Source organism: Drosophila bipectinata, chromosome 2R, assembly GCF_030179905.1.
Source record: "Drosophila bipectinata strain 14024-0381.07 chromosome 2R, DbipHiC1v2, whole genome shotgun sequence".
Classification (NCBI taxonomy): Eukaryota; Metazoa; Arthropoda; class Insecta; order Diptera; family Drosophilidae; genus Drosophila; species Drosophila bipectinata.
The window spans coordinates 21,593,681-21,607,025 of NC_091737.1; the positions used below are offsets into that span (position 1 = coordinate 21,593,681).

At 42.5% G+C, this 13,345-nt stretch overlaps 1 protein-coding gene across 2 annotated transcripts; it reads right to left on the reverse strand.

Moving 5' to 3' along the window:
- Positions 1-3,485: 3,485 nt before the first annotated feature.
- Positions 3,486-5,942, reverse strand: LOC108123073 (dynein regulatory complex protein 8). 2 transcript variants are annotated; one of them, XM_070278978.1, is made up of 5 exons: positions 5,917-5,942; positions 5,626-5,857; positions 5,364-5,574; positions 5,248-5,302; positions 3,486-3,571 (listed from the first exon to the last, which is right to left on the reverse strand). In XM_070278978.1, the coding sequence occupies exons 1-4, from the start codon at positions 5,927-5,929 to the stop codon at positions 5,291-5,293; spliced, it is 468 nt and encodes a 155-aa protein (XP_070135079.1). In that variant the 5' UTR covers positions 5,930-5,942; the 3' UTR covers positions 3,486-3,571; positions 5,248-5,290. The 2 variants fall into 2 exon arrangements, with proteins under 2 accessions (XP_070135079.1, XP_017093465.2); XM_017237976.3 differs by lacking the exon at positions 3,486-3,571 and having other exon boundaries at positions 5,219-5,302.
- Between the last annotated feature and the right edge of the window lie 7,403 nt (positions 5,943-13,345).

Sequence of the window (13,345 nt, forward strand, 5' to 3'; positions counted from 1 at the left end):
ACAATACGATGCCGCCATGCCGGAGAGTTTGCAACGATTAATGATGCAAATATTTTTTGAAAGCGCGAAAAATTGTGCATAAATTTACCATGACCATGGACAACAGCAACTCCGACGACACCAGCAACAGCAACAACCACAAGAGTGGCAACAGCAGCAGCAACAACAAGCGGTAACAACAACATTTCGCTTGTTTACGAGCTGCACTTTGTAGCACCATACCCCTATACCCTTTATAGAACGGCTATATATGTTGAAGATATTGAAAAAGTCATCAAACACTTGAGAAGGAATTTATTTTAAAGATTATTATATTTGGAATTTAATGCCAATATCTTTATAAACTATACACAAGAGTATCTATAACTAAGACTATTGGTTACATTTTAGGGATAAGCTTATACTTGTATCCCCCATTTAAGCTCAAATTACGGCACCATATCCCAGTTTATTTTGAAAACAAACTAAGGGCATCAGGATATTGCGATTCCTGATGGGACAAATTCTAGGGACAGCACCCCAGTTTGTTGATGTTGTTGTGGCTGTTCTCGAGTTGTTTTCATGCCCATATGCCGGCCCGATGACACTTAACAAATGATCGCATAAGTGCACACAAAACGCACATTGCACATCGTGGCCAGGCCACAGGGCCAGGGAATACTGTAGCCATTGATTGGGTTGTTCCAGGTCCGGGTACTCTGGGTACTGGGTTGGAATTGGGAACTGGGTATGGGATCGAGATCGGGACGTGTCGGGGATGGAGATGTCTTTTGTGTGGGCAAATATTCTCAAGTGCTATCACTGCTCAACCGGCATATTTTGTATCACAACAAGTCGTGCCGCTGGTGGGGGATATAGAAGAATATATAGAACCTATAGAGAGTCGGTCGAGTGCCATGTGAAATGTTTACAAAATAAATGCGGCACTTGAATTAGGCAACATTTGTTGTCGACGACGAAGACGACGAGAGGCAGGTTTGCCTTTTTATTTTTGTTCATGCTTTCCTGTTGCCTTATTAAACTCAATCAGTTTAATCAAATTAGTAGAAATCAGCACTAGACGAGAGCAAAGATCCGAGATCCCGATCCTCACGAGCAGCCAGTGTCAGTGTTTGGTGCGTTGGCGTTAAGAGAAGACTAAGCAAAAAAAAAAGTTGGCAATGGCATTTGGTGCCGGTACACCCACTTTTTATTTTGGCACTGGAAGCCAAAGGAACCTTTTGTCCGCCTGAGCTTGACTCTTGAGATTGGGTCTGGGCTTGGGCCACGTCTTGGCCCAGGCTCTTAGCCTTTCTGTCTGACTGGCAGGCTGTGGCACATTAAGCCGTGCATTTAGTCGCCGGGTCTCTGGGCTGGCATTTGAACTTATTGCCACAGTTGGGCGCGCTGTCATAAAACCAAAATAGAAACCCATGAGGAAAATCCAAACTCTGTAGGTTGGCATATGTACTAAGGCCATGAGCGTAGATTAAAAGGGGTTTCAGGACAGACTCTATACTTTTAGATACTAAATAAAGAGATTAAAAATCAATAGAAGCCAATCCCTTTTCGTGTTTTGAAATAATGTCCTGTTGGTAACGAAAACCCCTGAATATTCTCACCACTTTTGTGAAAACTTACACCGACAGCCTGTTTATGGCTTAAAACAAAAGCCACAAAAGCCAAGACACTCGGTGCCATGTGTGCCCTTTGGCACTTTATTTTTCTCCAGCTGCATTGGCTCTTTGCCGTCTTTCGGGCCAGGTTAGTTGATGAACCAGGCTCTGGGCCAGCCTAGGCCTGATTTTTCCTTCTTTCCCATTTTTTTGGGAGTGGGTGAAGCCTTGACTTGGCTGTGGAAAATCCTTTAGAGCGTAACTAATTAAAATATCAACATTTTAAGAGGCGTTGTGAATGTGTTAAATTGACTTTTCTCGAGGGTGTCTTTGTCACAGCTCCACTCAATGGCTTTTCCGTGAGTTGGGTCAACAATTGGGCATTTTGCAAAATATTGCATTCACGAAAAGAGAGCTCAGAGTGCAGGCCTTTAACTAATTAAGTTGCAATTAAATGTTTTAATTGCTGATAGTCCCCCAGCCCCCTTTCCCCCTTGGTTTCCGTTGGGCAGAAAACTACAAAATGCGTGGCGTCCAAATGAGGAGCGCGCCTCATTAAAGTGCGCACGGTCTGCGGGGCTATTACCAAAAGACCTGGCCTGGCCTGCACGTCGCCATGCACTTGCAAAAAAAAAATTTAAAAATAAAAATAAAAACGTTAAGAATGAGGTAAAAGGGAAAATATTAAAGCGGAAGAATAATGGGAAAAGTTAACCAAGTTAAACGGCTATTGAATGCTCTTCTTGAAAGGATTAGAAAGCTTCGGGTTCCGGATTTTAAATCTATAAGGACTAGTTTAAGAATATATTCAACAGGCTTGTACTTTTATTGCCCTTAATTAGTTAAAGTTTAAAACTCTCCATAAAAGCCTTATTAAATATCACAAACAACTTTCATCCAATTACAATCATTCGCGTATAAACTTTATTATTCCTATTAATTAAATATAATTTTGCATGCTTTAAAGTGTTTGCATTTTATTCCGTTTCCTTTTCGGCCAAAGGGTGTTTAGGCCTGGCCTGAATGCTTGCCTTTTTACAACTTGGTCGTCTGCGCTTTAGTTGCTGTTGTTAAAAGGGCTGCGCGCATGCGCAGAACACATGCCGTGGGCCATGTTGTTGCTGTTGCTGGTGCCCGGGCTGGTGCTGGTGCCTTTGTTGCTGTTGGTGGAGCCCTTGCCACTGCTGCAATAAACGTCAAAATGCGGCCCATTGCTGTCCATTTCATCAACGTGTGAAATAAATCACTCAAAGTGCTGCAGATCCATTAAGGGCAGCAAAAGCCGCAGCAGCAAAAGCAACAGCACCAGCATGCAGCATGCAGCAGCGGCAACAGCAACATCAGGAGCAACAGCAATGAGCGAAACTCGTCGCGTCGCCTTTGTGGTAAATACATTTTTAGCATTTTGTCTGCTGATACCTTTGGGTGTTGTACATGGCAGCGACGACGTCGTATGATGACGCTGTCGACGGCTGGCTCCTGGAGCAGAAACACCAGCAACATCATCGGACAATAAAGGCGAGTGGCCACGCTCTTTTTTATACATACATACTCATATATTGTTTTTGTCTGTGCCACATACCCCTGGCTGCCAGGTCGTTGTTGCATGCCTCACCTTGATTCCTTCGCTGTCTGCGACTTTGACTTTCCATTTTTTCCGTCGTGATGCTACGCAGCATGCAACATGCAAAAATCCAAATTATATTTCATGACTTAAATTCAATTAGTGGCAGGGCGGGAATGGCACTCGAAATCAAAAATTACAAGTGGAGTGGTAGCTTGCGCTTTCGTTTCGAGTATGTACGGGTATGGGGCACTAAACCCAGATTCTGCCACCGAAATGGCATTGCGGAGTTGCATGTTGCTCTGGGTTCTCTGGGGCAACGAAACCAGAGGCTTGGCATTAAATCAAGGCAGCAGCCATCAAAACAAGTAGCTGCCGCAGAAAGTTGATTGAAAGTTTGAGGCAAGTGCAGCTGGAAAATGAAAACAGCAATATGCAATGAAGTGGATCCAATGACAAGCTGGGTAGTGCCACCAAAAAAGCACACGACCTACCTAAAGAATACATCGAGTTTTGCAATAGAGAAACCTTAGTGATTAATTGGAAAGAGTTGATGTTGTGTGACCTGGTAATTGTGATAATTAATTCATAATATGTCAATTGTGAAAATATCCTCAGGGTGATATCAATCAAGGTGCATAAACATGTGCTCCCTGTGGCCACCCACTCATTAGGAAACTCCCCGAGGGTCGCAAATACATATTTTATTCCGATGACTAGGGCCCCAAGGCATTTGGTACTGGTACTTTCTGGCCATTGTCGTAAAGTGCAACTAATTGCTTTAATTTGCAACACACACACACCCCCCCTGGATACACATTGTATGCGTAGCACACTTGTAATAACAAGCAATCATCGATGCATATAAATCTTATTGGTACTCTTTCTACTTAATTAGTTTTAATGTCGCACAAACAAAAGCGCATAACTAACAATTAAGCCCATGGTATGGTTATGGTGCATATTTCGCATATGAATATATTTCGCCAGTGCGTCTCGGGCATAAATCTTAATTACGCTCCGTCGAGCGTAAATCATCATCAGTTGCAGTGGCAGCCCTCGAGTCTCGAAATCAGTCCCCCCCACAGAATTGATTCTCCGGCAAGAAGACTTTCCGCCTCCGAACTTTGTCAATTTCCAGCTTTTTACGACCTCAGACTGAGTGACGACTCGCCGATGAAGACTGTTAACCCTATTTTGGCTCAAGCCGGATTCTTATTCTTCGAGCCGAAAGTTCTTTTGACATAAATGGCATAAATTTAAATCGTTAGAGAGGCCCTCTTCTTGGTCATGACAATTTGCGCAATCAGCTCCAGCTCCAGAGAGCTTCAGCACTCGGCGGGCAATTCAAAAAGCGGAATTTTTAAAAGTTGTAAAGATTAAAAGTCCATTAGCCGACCATGGAGCGTAGAGCGAGGAACTTGTTTGGGCCATCTTGCCGCATCCATTTAAATGCGCGCAATGCAATCACTCAAATTGGCCAAAGCGCCAGAACGTGCACGAAATCCACGAGGGGCATAAAATATTTTAATCCATAAGATGCAGTTAAGTGCATCCATCAGAGCGTATTTAGAATTTAATAAATACGGAAGCGAGAACACGACTCTCCAACAAGTCCTACCAACGAGGCAAATACACTTCGAGAGGTATTTTAATTTATTTAAATTTCTCGCTTCTCTCGCCACATAACCGCCTGCAATTTGGACCAAGGCAACACGACTTTCTTGGCCAGGAACATAGTAGAAGAAGAAAAGTGAACATCCATTAGTTGTGCTAATGATGCGCAACCCACTTTGCAGTGTTCCGCCCCAAGTGGAACCACTCTTCTTCCCCTAGCCCGCCAAAGTCAGAGTCAAAGCCAAAAGCCAGTGTCCTGAGAGGGGGGACTGGCCGGCCAGACTTTGAAACGCATTTGGCTAGCTCGGTTAGTTAGCCTCACTCGCTCGTGTGAGAGTGGCTAATGCAGTTCTTGGCCAATAAAGGGAGTGCCGAGAGATCCTCTTAGTGGAATAGTCGGAATAGCAAATGCCCTGAGTGCCAAAAACTCCACGTCGGTAAGTGTATTTTTGAGACTTTATTGGAACATACTTTCACTCCAAAGGCCAGGCGGCACCTGGTATTTGTTTTTCCTTTACAGATACACCTGAAAAGTGGGAAAGCCAATATTAGTCTACTTTCACAAAAAATATGTCTGCTATAATTACCATTAATTGATTCAAGTAGAACTCATAGGGAATGTGGCCACTAATGGGATCTATAGCCACTGGCCACATTTCATCCATTTCCTCTTGGGTGAAAGGCTCTCCCTCCTCCATCATAAGTTTTCCAAAGCTTTCCTTGGTCAAGTAGCCTTTATTTTCGGGATCAAGAATCTTGAAGGCCTGAAGAATTTTCTCCGGAGGGGCAGGCTCCATTCTATAACATAAATTCATTAAAAAAGATAAAAATATTAAAGAACCAATTTACTTTCTTTCCATAAGCAACTGAGAGACATGTGGCAGGAACTTGGTCAGGTGGACTTCGCCACTAGTTTCCTCCGATTCCGTGGCAGAGATCACTTCATTAACCTCCTGTTCGGTGGGAACACAGCCCAGTAGTCTCAGGACAGTTCCCACTTCACGAACATCTATAAACTTGTCGCCATGATGATCAAAGACACAGAATGCATCCGAAATACGCTTCTCCAAGTCGTTGTTTACTGGAAAATATTTAAATTCAAATTTTATTATATATTTTAGATACTTTTAAAATAGTTACAGTCCATATCCATCTTGAAAGCTTGAGTTTTACTTCCCAACTAATATTAAATCAATAAAATTCTATCGGACGACCGTTGCTAATGGTGACTTTAGTTATTGTTGCCAAGCAATCTTGTTTATTAACTGCAGAAATCTTTTTCGCAGGATGAGTATAAAAACGAATTCTTAGATCCATAGGCGTGTCCATAATGCACACAGTAAAAGGCCATCATACACTGGCCATTAGCCAGCTCGTGAAGGCCATCATCATATTGGCCCATTACCATTTCACCATTTCAGATCTGGTAAGGAATACGGAAGACTTTTGCCTCGAAAGACTACTGCCTTACTGGGTGCTCTTGGGCAGGAGCAACAAGTGCATTTTGGAGCTGTGCCCACTTTAATGGAAATTACTGCAAAGTTTGCCATTAATTTTGCCGCACATTTGTCTGGCTTTGAGGCTCGTCTCGGCATCTCTCAGCTCACAGCTCTCAACGCATTCGATTCGATTAAAAAATGGCAAAGAGGCAAGTACGAGAACTGCTTCATTCACGCTAATGCGTGTCGTGTACAACACGCTTGCCACTCGAGTGGATGTATCTCCTAGATACTCTCGGCATCCCAGTCCCTCCTTCCGTCTTCCCGTCTTCTGACTATCTGGGCGCAATCTCCTCCTGGCCGGTTCGGGCCCTCAATCTGGTCCTAAACCCTGGTCGGACCCTGGCTACTGCCATAAACACTAAAAGTGTTCGTCATTTGCTGTTCCAGATCCAATTAACCATTTTGATGCATTTGCCTCCATTAACTTTTTTTTTTTGCCTTCACTCCCTGCCCGTTTCTACCCTTTTTGGCTCGAAAAGGCCAGGCCAAGTCGTCGCTTGCAATTTCGCTGCCGAGTTGCAACGTGATCGGAAGTTTGTCTTAGCCGCATCTTCGAGATACTCGTACTCTGTGGCAAAAGCTATATCTGACGACGTGTCCGTGACTTGCAGACACCCATACGAGGAGTCTGCCGGAGCTGTTGCAAAGTACTTTGTAAATGTTGGCATGATTTAAGTCGGCTCTTAGTCTCTTTATTCTGACATTTACCCCGGGTTTGTCTATTAGGCATGCGATTAAAATTTAAATTGAAGTCGCGCAGCCTCGGCCCAGGCCAGGGATTGGGTTTCATCCATGGTCCCTCCGATATTCTTTTTCATCTTATTTTCCTATATAGATTCAGCCACGCCCAGTGCAATTTCAGTTCGACTATAACCAGTTCCGGTTCTTAAGACTCATCTGTCAATTTCGACACCTTTGGCAGACATGGTCGGCAACTTGGTAAGTGCCTCGGTGTTTCCTGTCCAGGAAATGGCCTAGGCTTACCTATTTGCATAGCAATAAAACAGGGTCTTTGTATATTTAAAGCGGAAAGCAATATTTTTAGTAATTTACAAGAATTTCTATAGCCATTCACTTAGACTATATATTGAGGTCACAATCCACTCGAATCGATTGCCCTTTTTCAGAGCCCAATCGAAATGCCATTTCCCATTAATAAACAATTATTATTATGATTGGTTTTTTTCAGCTTTTTCTTTTTTTGCATTTAATGTTCGATTCGAATTGCGTTACACACTGGGTGCGTATGTGGACTGGAGTAATTAAATGGAATTTAATAAACATAAACATCCGAATAATGAATGCTACCTTTCACAGCAGTGGCAGTGGCAGTGGTAAGCGGAAAACTCTGAACAAAAGACGGCCCAGAGACTTTTGTTGAATTAATTAGAGTAAAAAAAGGCTGCCAGACAGCAGTCAGCAGCCAGTATGCCAGCAGCATACGCCTTTGTATTCACGTACTCTTAAACGATTCGTAAAAAGAATTCAATTCAGTCGAAGTGATATGAAAGAATTGATTAATAATCATAGCTAAAACCACAAAAGACCAACCCAGGGGCCAACCGATCTTGGGGCCCCCTTTTCGTATCCGTGGCTCCCCCATTTCGGGCCGCCAACTAACTGGCTGTGGCTACTGGCCGGCAAAAGCCGGCTAAAAAACGCTGACGCCATGGTCTCCACTCTCGGCTCACATCAAGGCCAATTGGGTTGGCTCCGAGCTCCAAACTTCAAACTGATCGGTGAATACACGGGCAGAAATATATTCAAGGAGTACTTTGATATGCAAAAATTGTAAGCCAAAGTATATCCAGAAACTGGTTAAGTCTTCTGGAACACAACCACTATTTTTCCCAGTGCTTAGCCGCAATTGTAGGCCCGATCTCAGTACACATGTTGCCCAGTGGCTGCCGTGCTCCATATTCTGGAAACTCGGAGCTCGAGACTTGACTTTGATTCAATTTCCATATGAAAACATCGATTTGCGTTTGTGCGCCCGCGTCGTCGTAATCAAAGTGTTGTTTATGGAACACGTCCGGCGTGTTTTTGCTCTTTTTTCTCTGCTATTTTTCTTTATACTGTATTTTTTTTTGTTACCCCTGGTTGTTGGCCAGGCCTCGTTGGCCAGGTATAAAAAATTGCTCACGGCAACAATTGCGCGCGTCGGCTGAAAAATATGTAGCAACGATTACATTTGCCTATTGCATGGAGGAGCCATAGCAAACGAGTTAGAGTCCCCAGTCCCCAGTCCTCCTCAGTCCAAGTCCAAGTCCAGGTCCAAGCCCAAGCCTTTTGCTAGTCCCCAGTTATGATTGAGTTCTAATGAGTTGAGAAAAATGTATCAAGGAAAACCAGTTCCCGGAATCGCAATTAGATAAGTGGGTTTATTCATGCCACAAACGTGAACTGCAATTGACCAGCAAGAAAGAATCGAATGGGACTAGGAAATGGAAATTGTTAGCACCGAACAACGGCCTAACAAATGTGTAGCACATTTTATATAATAAGGCGTTGCGAATATTTTTCAATTTCATTTATTTTCGGTGGGTTTCTTAGCAGAGACGTGGAGAAAAATGGCCATTACCCCAGAGGAGAACTGGCTTAACTGGCTCAGCAGCAGGTGTGGGGCATCGGATATGCAAAATGGCAATAATCCAGAATATATTACAAATAATGAATGTGACTAAGGTTCAGCGATTATCCATTCAGTCTCTATAATGTGAAATCTGCACTAGTTTTAGGCTTGGATTAGAAGGCGTGAATTATTAATATTTTGAACACGCCTGGTAGCCGAGAATGGGAAAGGGAAAGGCCTTTAATTCCAGATCTGATTTTCCAGTTAATTGCCTTGAATCCGTAGACTGCCTCACTTTCTAGCCGTTAAAATGGACTACGCCCTAATGTGCGTGCCTTTCCAATTACCAACTAGCCGGCCGGCCGGCCCATCATTAGCCACGTTTACTAATGATTCGGCCGGCAACCTAGACCTGGCCTGGCCTGGCCTGGGAACTTGAGAACGAGAACTTTTCCGACGTTTTCGCATGCATGTGATAATGGTTTTTGGCGGCTCTTTGATTTTACTCGTAACCAATGGGACAAGCCAACAAGACAATAAATCAATAATTATTGCAAAATAATGTCCGGCTTCGAGTGCAGGCACAAAAAAAACTTAACAAAAAACATAAATAAAGATAAATTACAGAGCTGTGCAGCGGACGGGCAGGCAGGCAGGCGTATGACTTAATTTGCCAATTTAAACGCCAAAGGCTAAAGTGTACTTTACTTACTTCTTGGCCAAAAACCAAAAAAGGCCAGACAGCTGGCTGGTTTTCTGGCCCACCGTTGTGGCCGTTTCCCTCGATCGTTCTAAACGTCAATTTCCGTGCCACCAGCAGCAGCAGCAACAGCCAAAGTAGCAGCAGCCGCAACTGTCTGGCTTATACCTTGTCTTATTAAGGCCCAAACGCGTGCGCCCAAAGGAAAATACAAAACAAAAAAGCAAAAACCAACAGCAGCAAAATAAGAATTCTATTATGCCAGGCCGTACAATGTGATTAACTTGTTGACCCCTGCCAAAGAGCAAACAATAAAAAGTATTCTTAAAAATTTAGAACGGATTTTCGAGAGGTCCGAAATTGCATTTCGACTTTTGAGGATTGTGGTCGGGAGGAGGAAAACCGCATGCATGCACTTCCTTCTGCAACATTTTTATGCAAACAGAAATCAGAAAACCGAAAGCGAAACTGGAAATTGGCATTTGTTAGGCGTTGCAAATAATTGAAAATCTCCAAAAAGCCCAGACCGCAAAGGAAAACAAGTTGTGTCCATTGTTGCATCCACAGGGGACGCACAGGAATGCAACTTGTGTCCGAGATTGAAATTGCGCACCTGACTTTTGGGCCAGGTGAGATTTTACTGTGGTAATTGATATTGATTATACATTACCTCTCAGTGGCTTTATAAATTTTCATATTTAAATTAATGAAAACTATCCAAATTATGGGATAAATTCCTAATATTAAGAGGAATTCGACAAACCCTATCTGATTACCTTGAACCACAGTGATCCGTCTGAACATGTTAATTTTCATTGCCAGCTTTCGCTGCAAATTTATGAACACTTCATTCCGAGACATCGAAGGAAAACCTGCTGGAAAATTGATTTTTCCATAGCATGACAATCACTCGCCCCAAAAATAGCTGCCTTTGGCTGGAAGGCTACCGCCCACCGAAAAAAAAAATCGCAAAATAATAGCAGAAAAGAGTCGTAGTTAGCCGGGCCAGCTGATTCATGACTTAATCACCGCCGATCGGTAGCAGCCCAACTGGCTGCACCCAAAAAATACGGCTTTATCAGTGGGCCGAGTGAGTGGCTTGTGCCTAGAGGCGGCCAACGAAACCACTTGGCCAAAACTCTTTGGCTTTGTGGTCGAGTCAATTGATTGTTTGCTCTACAACCGCAGGACTAGAACGACATAGTATTTAAAACAACATCCAAATCATTCTTTTATAAAGTCGTAATATTGTTTAAAGCCTGCTTTTTGTGCTCTGGCCCGGAACTTATAGCCAACTAGCTTGCTAGCAAATTTTCACTCTCTTTTTGCTTTTTTAAGCTGGCTAAGACAACGGCCCACATCCGCTAGATCGGTGCTAGAAGGAGGAGTGTATGGCCAACAGTTTCCACAAGCCATATAACCAACTGTTCAGAGCGATTGCTGGCTCCGATCTACGCCGATCTGCGATCCGCGATCTGTGATCCATTCGCGCCATCCGCGCATGCGCAGCGCTGCCAAGTTATAAAAGTGTAAATAAGGTAATTAGTGCTTCCGGGCATAATCATACAAACATGACGTAGAGCTGGGGACTGGAGCTGAAACCGAAGTCGAGGTTTTGAAGCTGTGGTGCACTGGAAAAAATTATATTTTACTTAAAAATCTTTCAACCAAAAGTGGAATTCTTTCGATTAAAAGATTGTATAAGGGAAATATATTTTTGTTATTATTGACTTATTTTTTTAAATTCTATGTGAATTTAATTTCAGTGTATTGATTTTGTCTGTGGATCTTGGTTGTTTCAGTGAGCAGCTAACGAACTGACGCATCGCGCGTTCCACAAGCGGCAACAAAGACAACGAGCATGTTGCTGATGACAGACCGACGACAATGTTACGCTTCGAGAATGGTTGGGGACTCACAAAGGGGCAGAGGCTGTGGGGCAGCGGCTAGGGGACCGACCGGTGGCAGCAATTGCTGATAAGCAATAAAAACAAATGGCAACAGCATGATGGGCTCCACAATCCGGTCGCTAATAAAAAAACTCGTGCGGATGAGTGTAATGCTTGTTGGCGACTTGGCGCTATCCATTACCGCTGCAAGATTTGGCTAATTATGATGCCAGACGATCGGTTAGTTGACTCTTAAGTACCCCATGGAGTTTTGTTTGCTGCCGAGTCTGGGGCTGATACTCAGTCCGATGCTGCCTAATTGACAGATTGGAGAGCCAGTTGAAAGGCTCAACAAGATTAAAACAAATTTGCTAAAAGCCTCGATGAGAAATGGACACCAATCAATGTAGGAAGTTGTTAGTTGCTACATACAAGGAAAAACAATGATAAAGGTTACGCCCCATAATGGATTCTATAAATACTATAATGTGTGATCTGATGGGAACCAACAGTTATGATCCGAGGCAATAAACGAGATTTCCCAAAGTTTAGTTATTCAAACTCATGTTGGGAATCTGACAATTTAATTATAGCCCTTCATTTGTATTATTTTTTTTTTGTGGGCACATTAAACCATGATTTGTAGTGTTTAAATTTTGATTTTTCCTTTTCAGCTTTTATTTCGAAATTAATTAACCGAAAACTACTGTTAACTGGGGGCATTGTTTTTCTGCGCAATCGTGGACATAGACACAGAAAACGTGATGTTTTGACGGATTTCTCAAGTTGGCCCGGTCGGTATGGTCTGGCCTGGTCGGCTAGCCTGCGGGATTTATGTCTTTTGGTAGAAAGCCCCATTTTGATGTCTTAATTAGTGCTGAATACGAAATGCAGAATCTGTCAATGTTATTTTAACTTTTTTTTATTTTTTTGTGTAAATGTTATTTTAGCATTTGGCGGCGGATAATAGATAACTGCAAAAATGGTTTTTGTTGGCCTCTCCTGTCCGGCGGTGCGCATCAAAGGCCCCAATTAACACGAAGTTGTTTGGACAAGTCGTGTTTAGTCAAAGCCCCAGTCCTACCCCCAATTCCAACGCCCAATCGAGTGTGAAATTTAATCAGTGTGCGAACCATCCCAAGTCCAATTTCAAATTCATTTTTTTTTGCCCAACTCCAAATTGTTGTTTATTAATTTTGATGCCAAATTTATTTACTTAATTACCATTTTCTCATAATTTTGATAAAACAATTTGCTCCTCAGCGGAAAGCAACAACACGTCAAGATCAAATCGGACAGCGCATATTTTTATGGAATTTCATTGACTTGCTTCACGTAATTTATGGGATACTTGAAATTCGGAATAAAAAAAAAGAAACAAACTCACCGCCCTCGCCAAAAAATTTTTCAACAGCCTTTTGTTTAGACTTTGATTAAAATCGAATGAGATTTGCATAGACTGCTAAGAATATCTATACATACCCTATAAAATTGGGTAATTAAATAATAAGAATAAAATAACCTTAATTGAAAACAATAACTAATCAATTAACCCATTTCCAGAAGCCATTTTTATGTGAAATTCTCTTTTTTTATGAGATAGTGCAACCCATATTCGTTGTTAGAAATATACCCATAGCCATCACTCTTTTTCCTATTTAATTGTGTGTCGGTATTGCCATTTTGAATCGCTTTGGCTGTCCTATCATAAATTTGCAGCCTTATCTTCCCAGTCAGATCTCCTGTTTCTGGCGACCTGAGCATTTGTGTTTTCATTCTCATAATATGCTAATTAAAATCGTCTTCTCGTCTTCGGCTTTGCCGTTTCGGATGCTGCCGTGCTGTGGCTTTTGGTCAATTAAACAATATCGACATCTAGTTTTGTTTAAATTAACATAAAATTTTT

Coding starts and splice junctions, on each gene's coding strand:
- LOC108123073 (XM_070278978.1), bottom strand. Junction 5,575..5,625: donor CAGTTGCTTATGGAAAGAAA/GTAAATTGGTTC, acceptor TTTATGTTATAG/AATGGAGCCTGCCCCTCCGG.